Source organism: Drosophila ananassae, chromosome XR (assembly GCF_017639315.1).
Source record: "Drosophila ananassae strain 14024-0371.13 chromosome XR, ASM1763931v2, whole genome shotgun sequence".
Lineage (NCBI taxonomy): Eukaryota > Metazoa > Arthropoda > Insecta > Diptera > Drosophilidae > Drosophila > Drosophila ananassae.
This window is the reverse complement of record NC_057932.1, coordinates 21,071,456-21,084,227: the sequence shown is the minus strand read 5'-3', so window position 1 is coordinate 21,084,227 and position 12,772 is coordinate 21,071,456. Positions and strand designations below refer to the sequence as shown.

Here is a 12,772-nt window from a genome sequence, read left to right as displayed (position 1 = left end):
TATTAACTATCACAATAAAATTCTACCTATTTTCTAAAATCTTTGCACAAATAATTGCAACAAAATTGGAAATAGCAGCGTCGCCACTGGCCACACTGCTACTCTGGTCACACTAGCACGCGCCTTTGGAAGCCGATTTTGTTTTTTTTTTATAATTTTCCTGAAAAAACGAACCGGCTTATCCCCATCACCATGGACCTGGTGGAGCTGCTGCAACAGGCCCAGCGCCTCACCAACGAGACGAAGATGGACACGGAGATGCCGCGAGTGGAGCGCACCATCTCCCAGGTGCTCCAAGCCACCCAGGAACTGCACTCGCGTGTCACCCAAACCGGCACCAATGATCTCCAAGCGTAAGCTCTCGCTTTAAATAAATGTTAGGGGGATTTCTTTAAAGGCCTATTTAATTTTCAGTCATATACTGCTTGGCTCGAAGGGCGTGGACCTCCCGATACTGTCGCAAAAGCTAGAGTCGCTGAGCGCGCGAAAATCCTTCGAACCCCTGGATCCTGTGACAGACACCGATGTGCAGGGATATCTAAAGAACGAGCGGGAGAACGCCATTCTGTCTGTCATTGAAGAGACCAACCGCAGTGTAAGTCTATTCGAAGTCTTTGCCAGTTTCTCAATAACTAATCCCTTCCTGACATTCTTTAGATTTTCGAGGCTGTGGAACGGCAGAAATGGCGATGCGTTTACGCTGAATGGGGTGAGGAAAAGGAGGTGCTTCTCAATGCTCTGGTGGGCCCTCGTCCAGGGATCTTCCCCGAATTACAGCGCCAGACTGTGAGGACGACCATGGCCGATAATCCACAACCGTATTCCCGCCTGCTGGACGATATACAGAAGCAGTATGCCGAAAGAATCAAGGCCTACAACGAAGCGAACATTCAGGGCACGCACCGTGAAAACCTGGTTGCCACTTTTGCCAAATTGTCTGAGAAATTCGATGACGAGCACGTGCAGGAAATGTGGGGTGTGCTGGAATACATGGCCGATGTGACGCCGATGGTTCGCAGTACTGATCCCATACACACCCGCCAAACCGCACCCCAATTCGTGCAGCAGGCGCGCACCTACTTGGAACGGCGCTACAAGACCTACATGAACTCGGTCGTCCAGAAGAATCTGCTCGTGGCCGCCCGCGGTGGAGTCCCCAACACCTACAACCTGGTCTCCTCCTATGTGGGCGTCAACTTTTACCAGCCAAGGTCGCTAGTCGGGCTGGAGGACATCAGCGAGGGAAAGCCGCTATGGCCACTGATCTACTACAGCTTGAGGAGCGGTGATTTGGGGGCAGCGATTCAGTTCCTCAAGGAAGCGGGCGTCTGTCCCGATCTGCTGAAGCTGATGATGCTTCAGAAGCGCGGCGATACGGAGACCCCAACCTCAAAGATTGAGACCTCACTGAAACTAGATTACAACAACAAACTGCGTATCTGCAACGATCCCTACAAAAAGGCGGTGAGTGTGGCGTGGAGGAGTGGGAATATCTCCTACAGAATGTGTATAATTAGTGCAAACTCTTTCTATGCCACAGGTATTCGCCATAGTGCTCACCTGCGATCCCCACGATGGACACGTGGAGCTGATGCGCACCATCGACGACTTCCTGTGGCTGCAGCTCTCGATCCTTCGTCTGAACGAGAATCGCCACTACGACATCGAACAGCTGACCTACCCCGGCCTGCAGTCTCTGATTCTGGACAAGTACGGCGAGAACTACTTCAATGCCCGCGAAAAGGCCCCGCTGTACTTCCAGGTCTTGGCCCTCACCGGCCAGTTCGAGTCGGCCATTGAGTTCCTCTCCCGTACGGAAGCGAATCGGGCCCACGCCGTTCACATGGCCATTGCCCTGAACGAGCTCTGCATGCTCGGCACCCCGAGTTCCGTGCAGGCGCCGCTGCTGAGCTGCGAGCCGGACGACCCGGCGCCCATGAAGCGACTCAACCTGGTCCGTCTGATCGTGATGTACGCCAAGTGCTTCGAGCTGACTGACACTGCCCAGGCGCTGCAGTACTACTACCTCTTGCGCAACTTCAAGGACCCGAAGGGCGGCAACGTGATGCTGAATTGTGTCTGCGACCTGCTGGTTGAGAATTCCGACGACCAAATGCTGGCGCTTGTTTTCGGCCACGAGGATCAGACCGATCCGGGCCACCTATTTGGGTAAGCACTCTGTGATTCCCGTCTTCCGATTCCAGCAGCTGATCCCTTCCGTCTCTCGTTTCAGTGGCATATTTTCGGAATTCACCAACCTGGACTGCGATCAGTATACGCTGGCCGGCAAGGTGGGCGACGAGCTGGCGGAGCGTAGCAACTTCGAGTCGGCCATCCGGCTGTACTTCATCGCTGGGCAGCTGGACAAGGCCTTGCGGCTGGCCTGCTCCCTCATATCGCAGGTGGTCCACCAACAGCAGCGTCCCGGGTCGCTCCGCGAGAGGCTGTGCGATGTCATCACGAGACTGGACAGGGCACTGGCTGTGCGCAAGACCGACTTAGAGTCCCACATCCTGACCACCTACACGATGCTCACGCAGCTGATGCGGTTCTTCAACCTTGTGCACGCCGGACAGCCCCGCCTGGCGTCCGATGTCCTGGCCAAGAATCGTCTGATACCCGCCAATACCGCGGAGGTGGACGAGTGCGTCGGAAACCTCAAGCGCATGGGCCCGGACATCATTAGGGTGCTCCCGGATGTGATGCTCGCCGCCATGGACATCATATACGACGAGTATGTGAAGACGAAGGGCAATGCTCGACAGGCGTCCGAGTACGAGGAGGAGGCCAGCAACGAGGCCCTGGAGGCGATTCTGCGACACTTGCGCGGCCGAGCCAAGGCGCTGACCAACATGGCTGCCAGTGTTCCCTACCGCATGCCCAACCAGACCAATCAACGGCTCGTCCAACTGGAGATCCTTATGCACTAACACTGCCCACCGCCCACTGCCAGCTTAAGAAATTACCATGAATACCCTGTTTTCTGTAATAATAAAGGATTAATGATAAAGGTTTTTGTTTTAAAAGTAACTATTAAAGATTTAATTTTTTTTTGCATTCTGGGCTATCCAGATCCAGGATTGGATGCAAACTGGCCGAGATATACAAAGAAAAAAAAGTATTTTAAAAGATTTATTTCGAGTTAAAAAAGAGAATACTTTCCGAGTCTAGAAACCACATATCGAACTTAAAGTAAAGTAAAGCCCTGTCTTCGAAGCACTGCCACAAAAAAGCCATAATAAAAGCCATTCTTTAGCAATTCTTGTATATAAATGCATTTGTTTCACTTTGTTTAAGAATAATATTGGTAATTGGTAGTTGGAATATGTTGATTGCGATAGTTTGTTCGTGATTCGAATGAATTTTAATGCTTTTGTGCTCCTTTTTCAGTCAGAGAGGACAGCTTCTCCTCCGGCGGCCAATACAGATCTATCCCATATACTGGTAGGAGGCGCATACGGGCTCCTGGTGGCGGGCGTGCGGCGAGGACTGGAGGGCAAGTCGCTGGAGGTGGCATCCCCGACAGAGAAGGCGCCCGTCCAGCGGGTAGCAGCGCTTGTCCGGCTCGTCCGTCAGCTGCATGCCGCACTCCTCGCAGATGTAGCAGTCCACGTGGAAGTCCTTGTCCATGGAGACGACCCGAACGGTCTCGTCGGTGCCCTCCACAGGGGTAATACCTGGATGAAGGCACAGGATTAGTTTCGGGTGAGCAACAGGGCCATCAGATATGAGAGCTCACCTTTTCCACAACTGGCACACTTGGGTGCAAACATGCGATGGTAGTCGTTGACGCAGTAGATCTTGTGGTCCACGTCGACGGTGAAGGGCACTCCGTCCAAGCACTCATTGCACACGCAGCACCGGAAGCAGCCCGGGTGATACGACTTGCCCATGGCCTGCAGGATCTGTACAAACAGAGAGGGACCATCAAATAGAGGGGGATGGATAGAGCGAGGGAGTACTAACCATTTCCATGATCAGGTGGCCGCAGATGGCGCACTTTTCCGCCGTTTGCTGGAAGCCCGAGTACTGGAAGAGCGGGGGCTGGATTACGTTTCAAATCGTGGATAGGAACGCCACTCAACTCACCATATAGTCCTCCTCGCAGTACACCCTGCCGTGCACGTTGTAGAAGGCCTTGCCGCGCAGAGCCCGGCCGCAGGAGCAGCAGATGAAGCAGTTCGTGTGGTAGAGGTTTCCCATGGCCTGGCACGCCTGGCCCGCGCCCTTGACCTTCTCGCCGCAGGTGTGGCAGATGCCTGTTGGGAGAATAGTATTAGATCAGGGATTCTCTTCGTGTTATGCGGACTTTCTTACCAAAATATTCGCCGTGCTCCTCGCTCTGCTCGATCTCCTCCTCCAGCTGGCGGGTCAGCTCCTCGATCTTGCGCTGCGCCTCCGTGGGTCCAGCCGGACGCGGCGGGGTGACGCTGTACGGCAGCAGATTCTTGGTGAGGCCTGTTCGAAATTGGCCAGAGATTAGGTCATGCTTTCAGTCCGATGACGCACCCAGAGTCGGGCTTAGTCATCGTCGGCGAATCGTTAATGGAAAAAATAAATAAGCCAGGTAGCTAAAACTTCCAAGCTTCACAACCAGATGCAGTGAATCATGGATCTACTGACGAATAATTAACACAAAGAACTGATAACGCAGAAATAGAAACCAAAATCAGACTCCTTTTCCACTTCATCGCTCATCCCTTAGCGATTCAGGTAAAGGATTCCCAGCCAAACCGGTTTATGGATGATTGATGTCCCCCACCCGCCACCCGCCCTCGGGCCCGCCCCCGGCCCCATTGGAATCTAACCAATCCCATTTCCTACCTCTCCTGGGCTTCAGGGCGGCATTGACCGCTGCGTGCAGCATTGTTTGGAGGTTTCAAATATTTGCGATTCATTAGTTGGATTAGATAGCTTTGTGACACGACCCGGGGTCCAGGAATCACAGGAGGCGAGAGAGTTCTTCATTGGACCGCTGGTCGTGTCAGGTCCTACTGGAAAACGGTTCACTTACCGGTGCTTCCTTGGGAGGGAGTGGGTGATGTGGCCACCGCCAAGGGGGCTGTCATTGCGATGGGCGTGGCCCGCGAAGGAACTGCCGATGCCGATGCCGCCGTCGATGAGGAAGGCGCCATTGAAGAGGCGGCACTTGCCTCTGTTAGTCCAGGGGCCGCTACTCCGACAGCTCCTGCCCCCGAGGTAGATGGTAGCATAACACTAGGCTCTGGGACGGCTCGCTGTGGGGCTGCTCCTGCGGTGGCCACCTTCCCCGTGGCCAGTCCAGCTCCCAAACCGGGATTCCTGTGAAGATTTGCCGTCATGCAGACGTAGTCGGAGCTGTTGATGTCCTCGATGTAGTTGGGATTGACGGAGACGTTGATGGGCGACTTAATGGGCGTGTGTTGCTGCAGCTTGGCCACCGAGTGCGTTGTGGGGACGGGACTCAGGTGGCTGGGCAAGGACAAGTTGCGATACCGCTGCGTCGGCGATCCCAGCGAGTTGGAACTGGCCGTGTTGCTGCTAATGCTACGCTGATGCAGCGGCGATGCCATCAACGCATGCAGATCCAGTCCACTGGTGGAGCTGGAGTTGGATCCGCCCGCACTGTTGGTGGTAGTGGTGGTCTGCAGCTCCTGGTACATGGTGGCCGTGGCCGGCGAGGCCTGTGGCTGGGCCCTCTGCCCGGAATGGGGAATGATGTTCTCGTAGATCGGCGCAGCATGCTCCTCCGAAGCCCCGGCACCCCGCCCCATCCGCGCATCTAGCGGTGGATGCTCTGGCACTGGCGTGTGGGCGAAGCGAATGGGCTGCATCAGAAGGTAGTCGTTCAGCATGGTGCTCTGTCTGCTGCCAGGACTCTGGGGCTGGGCCCTCTTGTGATTCGAATCAAATTGGCCGTAGAATTCAAGATTTTCGTAGACCGGCGAGTGCTTCTGGGGCACAATCCGTTGGCCAAGGATTTGGGCGGTGGGCGCATAGATCTGGGCACTGCCATTCGTTGTCGTCATTAGCTGCTCAACGGGCCGGGGCGTGGCATATTTGGAGGCGGCTATAATGTTGTTCCTCTCGTACATCTTATAGTCCGGATGATGTATATTCGAGTGCTGACTGTGCTGGCTATCGTGCAGGAAATTCTCGATGGCGCCCGGAGAGCGTTGGTATCCTCTCATGCTGTGGGCTCCGCCCACTTGCTGTGGTACCCCGCCTCCTGGCCCTGCTCCGCCGATATGTAGTCTCTGCATTAGAGTTTCATAGTCGGATTCGGTGGAACTGGCACTGGCACTGGCACTGGCGTTCCTCGCCTGCATCTGTGTCCTTTGGGTGGCCATTTTCTGCGGAGCCTAGTATCCTTGTTATTTCTTTTCTCCTACTCCTCCGTCTGCTTCACCTTCTCCCTCTCCCACTACCTGTCTCTCGCTCTCGGTTGCACAGCGGGGGACGGGGATTGCCTGCCGCTTTCCGGATTACCTCCCTTTGTTTTAGCAGGACGAAGCTCCCAAATGGAACCTCCCCAATTGGAATCGATCGGCCACTATCAATTGGCGGAGTTTTCCAGCGCTTTTCCTTCACTTTTCAGCATTTTCTTTGTGTGCGGGGGGCTGTTTTTCGGTGTTGTCTCTGATGATGTTGGTATTATGATACCATTTCATTATATTTAGTATTTTATCTGGTATATTTTGGCGCTGCCAGATTATCACACATTTATTTAACAATCGGGTAACACTTTTTCGAATAGTGTGACCGCACACACTAGATTTATTTCATTGATAAGAAAATAACGTTATTTTTCCAATAAATACAATTTTAAATCATACATTTTTCAATTGTTGTATTATATGGATCTGGTTTATCAACGCTATTCCTTGGGTAAAGTGATAAAAAAAAGACATGATTGTTACTCCGCTTACTATCGATGCGTATCAAGGACTCGAAAAAGACGTCATTATCATCTCAAACGCAAGGACATACCATTGCTGCTTATTTATTAGAATAATAATTTATTGAATAAATTAAGACATTTGAAAAAGAAAATGAGAAAAGAAAAGGAGACAAGACAACACAGGGATTAATTAAAAATGGATATAAGGCTTCATACGAAGCAAATTGGAAAAACATAATTTTCAAAAAATAAAATAAGAAAATCATGTTTAAAGTTACAATATTGGAAACAGGATAGATTATCTGGTTTATGCCAAATTTGTATATTATAAATAAAATAATAATTGAAAAATATTTAAATGAAAAGAAAAATAAATAAATAATAAACTGAATGGGGAGATAGATGTGGAGTATTCGACCCCACGTCAGGTACTGATTGAACTCCCAGACAATCGCTTCAAAGTTTTCTTTGTCAAGGAAAAAAGCCTTAAAATCTTCAAAGGCAAATGGTGTTATTTGGTAAACGGAATATTTTTCTTTGCCTCAGTACAGTCACACTTAAAAAGTTGGGACTTTTTTAAAATCCCCATGAAGGTTTCTATGGATATCCTTCATAAAATACAACAAGATAAAACCATTTTTTAACCAAAATCTTATATATGTCGGCGCATTGAGACTGCGTGGCTGCGGATATATGTGTGTGTGTGTGTGTGTGCGAATACACATTTCGGGTATTTCACCAGAGTGATAGTATTGTATCAGCCTCTTGCGCTGTGAGTGTGTGGTTGCCAGGCAACCGTTGCTGGGATTTTGTCGCTTTACAAAGTACCGTTGTAGCGAGGCGACAGCGTTGTGTCGCTGTCGCCGATCGAGGTTTGGTAGTATGCACAGTTGGTAGACAGTTGGACGCCGGCAGTTGCGTACCAGAACTGGAACAGTGTGCAGGGCTGAAACTCGATGCGCCACAATGGAGAACAGCAACAACAATAACAACAACAACGGTCAGGACTTGACATCAGAAGTGGGATCTGGCCACCAGCCTTCAGCACTAGATGGACCATGGCGTGCCCTGATGGAGCTACAAAATAAAAATTTAATTGAACTAGTGAAAGCCATAAAAACAACTGTACCTGATGCAGGGCAGAACAAAACTGTGCAACTACCCAAATTCAACCCAGACAAATCAGGCGCCAACGCATCATCGTGGTGCACAACGGTGGAAGTGATTTTACAAGAAAACACGTTGAGAAGCAGTGCATTGGTTATGGCCTTGAGTTCGGCTTTAGAAGGAAGTGCTTCGCAATGGCTTTCGCAAGTGTGCTATGCTGAAATTACTTGGCCTGAGTTTAAAGAATTGTTTATACAACGCTTCGATACTATAGAAACACCAGCCGCTATGTTTCTTAATATGCTATCAAATCGACCGACTGATGGCGAGAGTCTGGCTGTTCATGCAAGTCGCATGGTTACCGAACTTACAACAAAATGGCGTCAAATGGATAACGAAGAGATTGCTGTGTCTGTGACCCTTGCGCTGCTGGCAAGCTTCGATCACCGATTGCAGCGTTTAAGTTTCACATCAAATGTTCGAACCAGAGTCGATCTACAGTCCGAATTAAAAGCATTCACTTTTATTAAAAGGAAAAGCGGCGCTATGGAGCATCAGGCTGAAACTTATTCTAAACGGCAAAAACAATCACCGATGGAGTGCCATTTCTGCGGAAAAGTGGGCCATAAAATGGCTGAATGCAGATTCAGGAAACAACAGAATCAATTCGCGACTGATAAAATCCAACATGGCAGGCATGATGTTCATCACCGTGGAAAATCAAATTTAACTTGCTACAAGTGCGGAGAATTGGGTCACATATCCACCCAATGTACAAAGAAGGAAGTCGATAGGAACAAGGCATTCAATCGGGAGAAGCGAGTGGAACAGTGCAGTATTGCAGTACCAAAGGGATGTCTGAACCATAGAGGCCAAATTTTCGAAATCACCTTCGATTCGGGATCGGAATGCTCGTTGATAAAAGAAAAGCTAAGTACCAAATTTTCTGGTAAAAGATTCAATAATATTGTTATGTTAAAAGGTATCGGCAGCAATGGAATATGTAGTACTGTACAAATATTAAGCAATGTAAAAATTGACGATTACTGTATTGAAATTTTGTTTCACGTTATAGGCGATGATGATATGCAGAACGACATTGTAATTGGCCGTGAGATATTAAATCAGGGTCTTGATATTGTCATTTCATCAAACCAATTTAGGATCTCAAAGACCAAAGTAGTTAATTTGTGTACCGGCAATGAGCCAGCCGATATTGATACTGAGCTTGAGGGACAAGATAAAATAAAACTACATTCACTGTTGGCAAAGTACTCAAATTCATTTATAACTGGGATCCCAAGTACTAAAGTCAGAATTGGCGAAATGAAAATTAGGTTGATTGATCCAACAAAAACCGTACAGAGAAGGCCATATCGTTTAAGTCCATGCGAGCGAGATTTGGTTAGGGACAAAATTAATGAACTGCTAAAATGCAATATAATTAGGCCAAGCTGCTCACCTTATGCAAGCCCTATATTGTTAGTGAAGAAAAAAAATGGTACGGACAGACTTTGTGTTGACTTTAGAGAGCTGAATTCAAATACGGTCGCTGATAAATACCCTTTACCACTTATACAAGATCAAATCAATAGGCTTGGGGGAGTTAATTACTTTACATGTCTAGACATGGCCAGCGGATATTACCAAATTCCTTTACATTCAGATTCTATCGAGTACACGGCGTTTGTGACTCCGGATGGTCAATACGAGTTCCTGTCCATGCCATTTGGACTCAAAAACGCACCTTCTGTTTTTCAACGATTAGTAATACAGGCGCTAGGGGATCTAGCAAATTCCTTTGTCATCGTCTATATGGATGATATCATGATAGCCGCCTCAACAAAATGCGAGGCCCTAGAAAGATTACAGATCGTTCTAGATGTTTTGACAAAGGCTGGATTTTCATTCAATCTTACAAAGTGCTCATTCTTGAAAACATCGGTTCAATATTTGGGTTACAATATAAGTGCGGGTGAGATTCGTCCAAACCCACAGAAAGTTGTAGCGTTGACTGCTCTTCCGCCTCCACAGTCAGTCACTTCACTTAGACAATTCATTGGGCTAGCATCCTATTTCCGACAGTTTATTAAGGGATTTTCACAATTAATGAAACCGTTATATTTCTTAACTGCAGATAAAAACAAATTTATTTGGAAAACAGAGCATGAACAGATACGGAAAAAGGTTATTGCCACTCTTACCGACAAACCAGTCCTTGTTATTTTTGACCCTTCTTATCCAATCGAATTGCACACAGACGCCAGTTGCAGTGGGTACGGTGCAATTTTATTACACAAAATTAATAACAAACCCCAGGTAATAGAATACTTTAGCAAAACTACTTCACCGGCAGAATCAAGATATCACTCGTACGAGTTGGAAACCTTAGCTGTCGTGAACGCCATTAAGCATTTTCGACATTATTTGCTGGGCAGGAACTTTTTAGTTTATACTGACTGCAACTCGCTTAAGGCGGCGAGAAATAAACGAGATTTAACCCCCAGAGCACAGCGTTGGTGGGGTTATTTGCAGCAATTCACATTCGATATTCAGTATAGAGAAGGGAAAAGGATGGCACACGTTGACTTTTTATCGAGAAATCCCCTTTCAAAAAAGTCTACTACAACCGCAAAAATAGTCGAAGAGAAAAGAGTAAATTTAGCTGAAATTTCAAGCAACTGGCTTATTGCTGAACAACGTAGAGATGTGGACATAGTCGAAATTGTTAAACATTTTAAAAACTCTTCTCTTCCTGAAGATATTGCGAAAACCTATGAATTAAGGGCAGAAGTTCTTCATCGAAAGATACAAAGAAATGGGAGAACACGTTGCTTACCAGTGGTGCCACGAGCTTTCAGATGGTCTGTCATAAATCAAGTGCATGAGTCCATAATGCATCTAGGTTTCGAAAAGACATTAGATAAAACTTACGATTTCTACTGGTTTGACAATATGTCAAAATACGTAAAAAAATTTGTCGACAACTGCATCACTTGCAAAATGTCAAAATCCACTTCAGGAAAAATACAGGCGGAATTACATCCAATACCAAAAGTCACTATTCCTTGGCACACTATCCACATCGATATCACAGGAAAATTAAGTGGCAAGAGTGATCAGAAGGAGTACGTTATTGTTCAGATAGACGCGTTTACCAAATATGTCTATCTTAGTCATAGTCTTAAATTAGACAGTGAGAGTTGTATAAGGGCCGTTCAATCTGCCGTTTCATTGTTTGGAGTACCAAACCGAATAATAGCTGACCAGGGAAGGTGTTTTACAGGCGCAAAGTTCAGTCAATTTTGTTCAGATCAAAAAATAAAATTGCATTTGATAGCCACTGGTGCAAGTCGAGCTAATGGCCAAGTGGAGCGAACTATGAGCACGTTGAAGAATATGTTAACGGCGGTTGAAACGGGAACACAATCTTGGCAGGATGCGTTGGGAGAGGTACAGTTGGCAATCAATTGTACAACCAATCGCACTACGAAAGCAAGTCCTTTAGAAATGTTATTGGGAAAGGTAGCACGCCCATTGGGATTACTTCCACCTAGTGATGTAGAAAATGTTATTGACTTGCCAAACGTAAGAGCGCAAGCTGCAAAGAATGTATTAGCCAGTGCAGCTTATGATAAAGAACGATTTGATAGAAATAAGGCAAAAATAAAAAGGCACAAAATTGGAGATTTCGTATTACTTAAGAGCGAAGAAAGACACCAGACCAAGCTAAGTCCAAAATTTAGGGGACCTTTTGAAATAGTAAAAGTTCTAGAAGGTGACAGGTACATTTTAAAGTCTTTAACTAGTAAAAGAAATTATAAATATGCACATGAGGATTTAAGAAAATTACCAGAGGGGCAAGTTCCCGAAGAGCTAAATGTGTACGATGATTATAATAATTTAGATGAAAGAAACGTAACCGCTACAGAAGAGAGTGAAAATGAAAATATTGAGAGTATTGAAGAAAAGAGTGAAAATGAAAATATTGAGAGTATTGAAGAAAAGAGTGAAGATGAAAATACTGAGAGTATTGTAGAAGAAAATGAAGTACACCAATAAGGGTGAAAAAGTTGTACTGCTGGCCAATGAAAATGGCAGAGTACTGAGTCCATAAAATATAATGCAAGCACAAGTGCAAAACATATTGTTTGTTTTGATCATGGCGTGTGGGGTATTTGATTATGCGACTATAGGAGTGAATAATGAAGAAGAATGGATTATATAAAAGAAGAAGTAAAACAAAGAAATGAAGAGAAAGAAAGAAAAAGTTGAATTGAATTGATAAAAAAAATTATAGTTATGGAACTGAATACTGTTTTGTGAAACAGTCAATACGATAATTTGTTATAAGTTAAGATAAGAAAATTGGATGAAACTATTTAATGTTCAGTCTAATAAAGTAAGGAAATTCGAATGCTGCTATTTTCTACACGAGGTCGTGTTAGAGTCAGGATGGCCGTGTCGGCGCATTGAGACTGCGTGGCTGCGGATATATGTGTGTGTGTGTGTGTGTGCGAATACACATTTCGGGTATTTCACCAGAGTGATAGTATTGTATCAGCCTCTTGCGCTGTGAGTGTGTGGTTGCCAGGCAACCGTTGCTGGGATTTTGTCGCTTTACAAAGTACCGTTGTAGCGAGGCGACAGCGTTGTGTCGCTGTCGCCGATCGAGGTTTGGTAGTATGCACAGTTGGTAGACAGTTGGACGCCGGCAGTTGCGTACCAGAACTGGAACAGTGTGCAGGGCTGAAACTCGATGCGCCACAATGGAGAACAGCAACA

General features: G+C 46.9%; 2 protein-coding genes across 3 annotated transcripts; one reads left to right on the top strand and one right to left on the bottom strand.

The window, feature by feature from the left end:
* The first annotated feature begins 79 nt into the window (after positions 1-79).
* On the top strand, positions 80-3,010 carry LOC6501976 (nuclear pore complex protein Nup93-1). The gene is made up of 5 exons (XM_001966763.4): positions 80-353; positions 415-595; positions 658-1,464; positions 1,541-2,169; positions 2,234-3,010. Exons 1-5 carry the CDS (start codon positions 193-195, stop codon positions 2,928-2,930), a joined length of 2,475 nt encoding a protein of 824 aa, XP_001966799.1. The 5' UTR covers positions 80-192; the 3' UTR covers positions 2,931-3,010.
* Positions 3,011-3,259: 249 nt separating this feature from the next.
* LOC6501852 (LIM domain-containing protein jub) lies at positions 3,260-6,677 on the bottom strand. 2 transcript variants are annotated; one of them, XM_014904139.3, is made up of 7 exons: positions 5,015-6,677; positions 4,825-4,854; positions 4,318-4,458; positions 4,090-4,259; positions 3,967-4,029; positions 3,740-3,905; positions 3,260-3,677 (listed from the first exon to the last, which is right to left on the bottom strand). In XM_014904139.3, the coding sequence occupies exons 1-7, from the start codon at positions 6,327-6,329 to the stop codon at positions 3,430-3,432; spliced, it is 2,133 nt and encodes a 710-aa protein (XP_014759625.1). In that variant the 5' UTR covers positions 6,330-6,677; the 3' UTR covers positions 3,260-3,429. The 2 variants fall into 2 exon arrangements, with proteins under 2 accessions (XP_014759625.1, XP_001966800.1); XM_001966764.4 differs by lacking the exon at positions 4,825-4,854.
* Between the last annotated feature and the right edge of the window lie 6,095 nt (positions 6,678-12,772).

Coding starts and splice junctions, on each gene's coding strand:
- LOC6501976 (XM_001966763.4), top strand. CDS start 193: ATGGACCTGGTGGAGCTGCTGCAACAGGCCCAGCGCCTCACCAACGAG. Junction 1,465..1,540: donor ACGATCCCTACAAAAAGGCG/GTGAGTGTGGCG, acceptor TCTATGCCACAG/GTATTCGCCATAGTGCTCAC. Junction 2,170..2,233: donor GATCCGGGCCACCTATTTGG/GTAAGCACTCTG, acceptor CTCTCGTTTCAG/TGGCATATTTTCGGAATTCA.
- LOC6501852 (XM_014904139.3), bottom strand. CDS start 6,329: ATGGCCACCCAAAGGACACAGATGCAGGCGAGGAACGCCAGTGCCAGT. Junction 4,855..5,014: donor TCCCTCCCAAGGAAGCACCG/GTAAGTGAACCG, acceptor TGCTGCACGCAG/CGGTCAATGCCGCCCTGAAG. Junction 3,906..3,966: donor GCCACCTGATCATGGAAATG/GTTAGTACTCCC, acceptor CTGTTTGTACAG/ATCCTGCAGGCCATGGGCAA.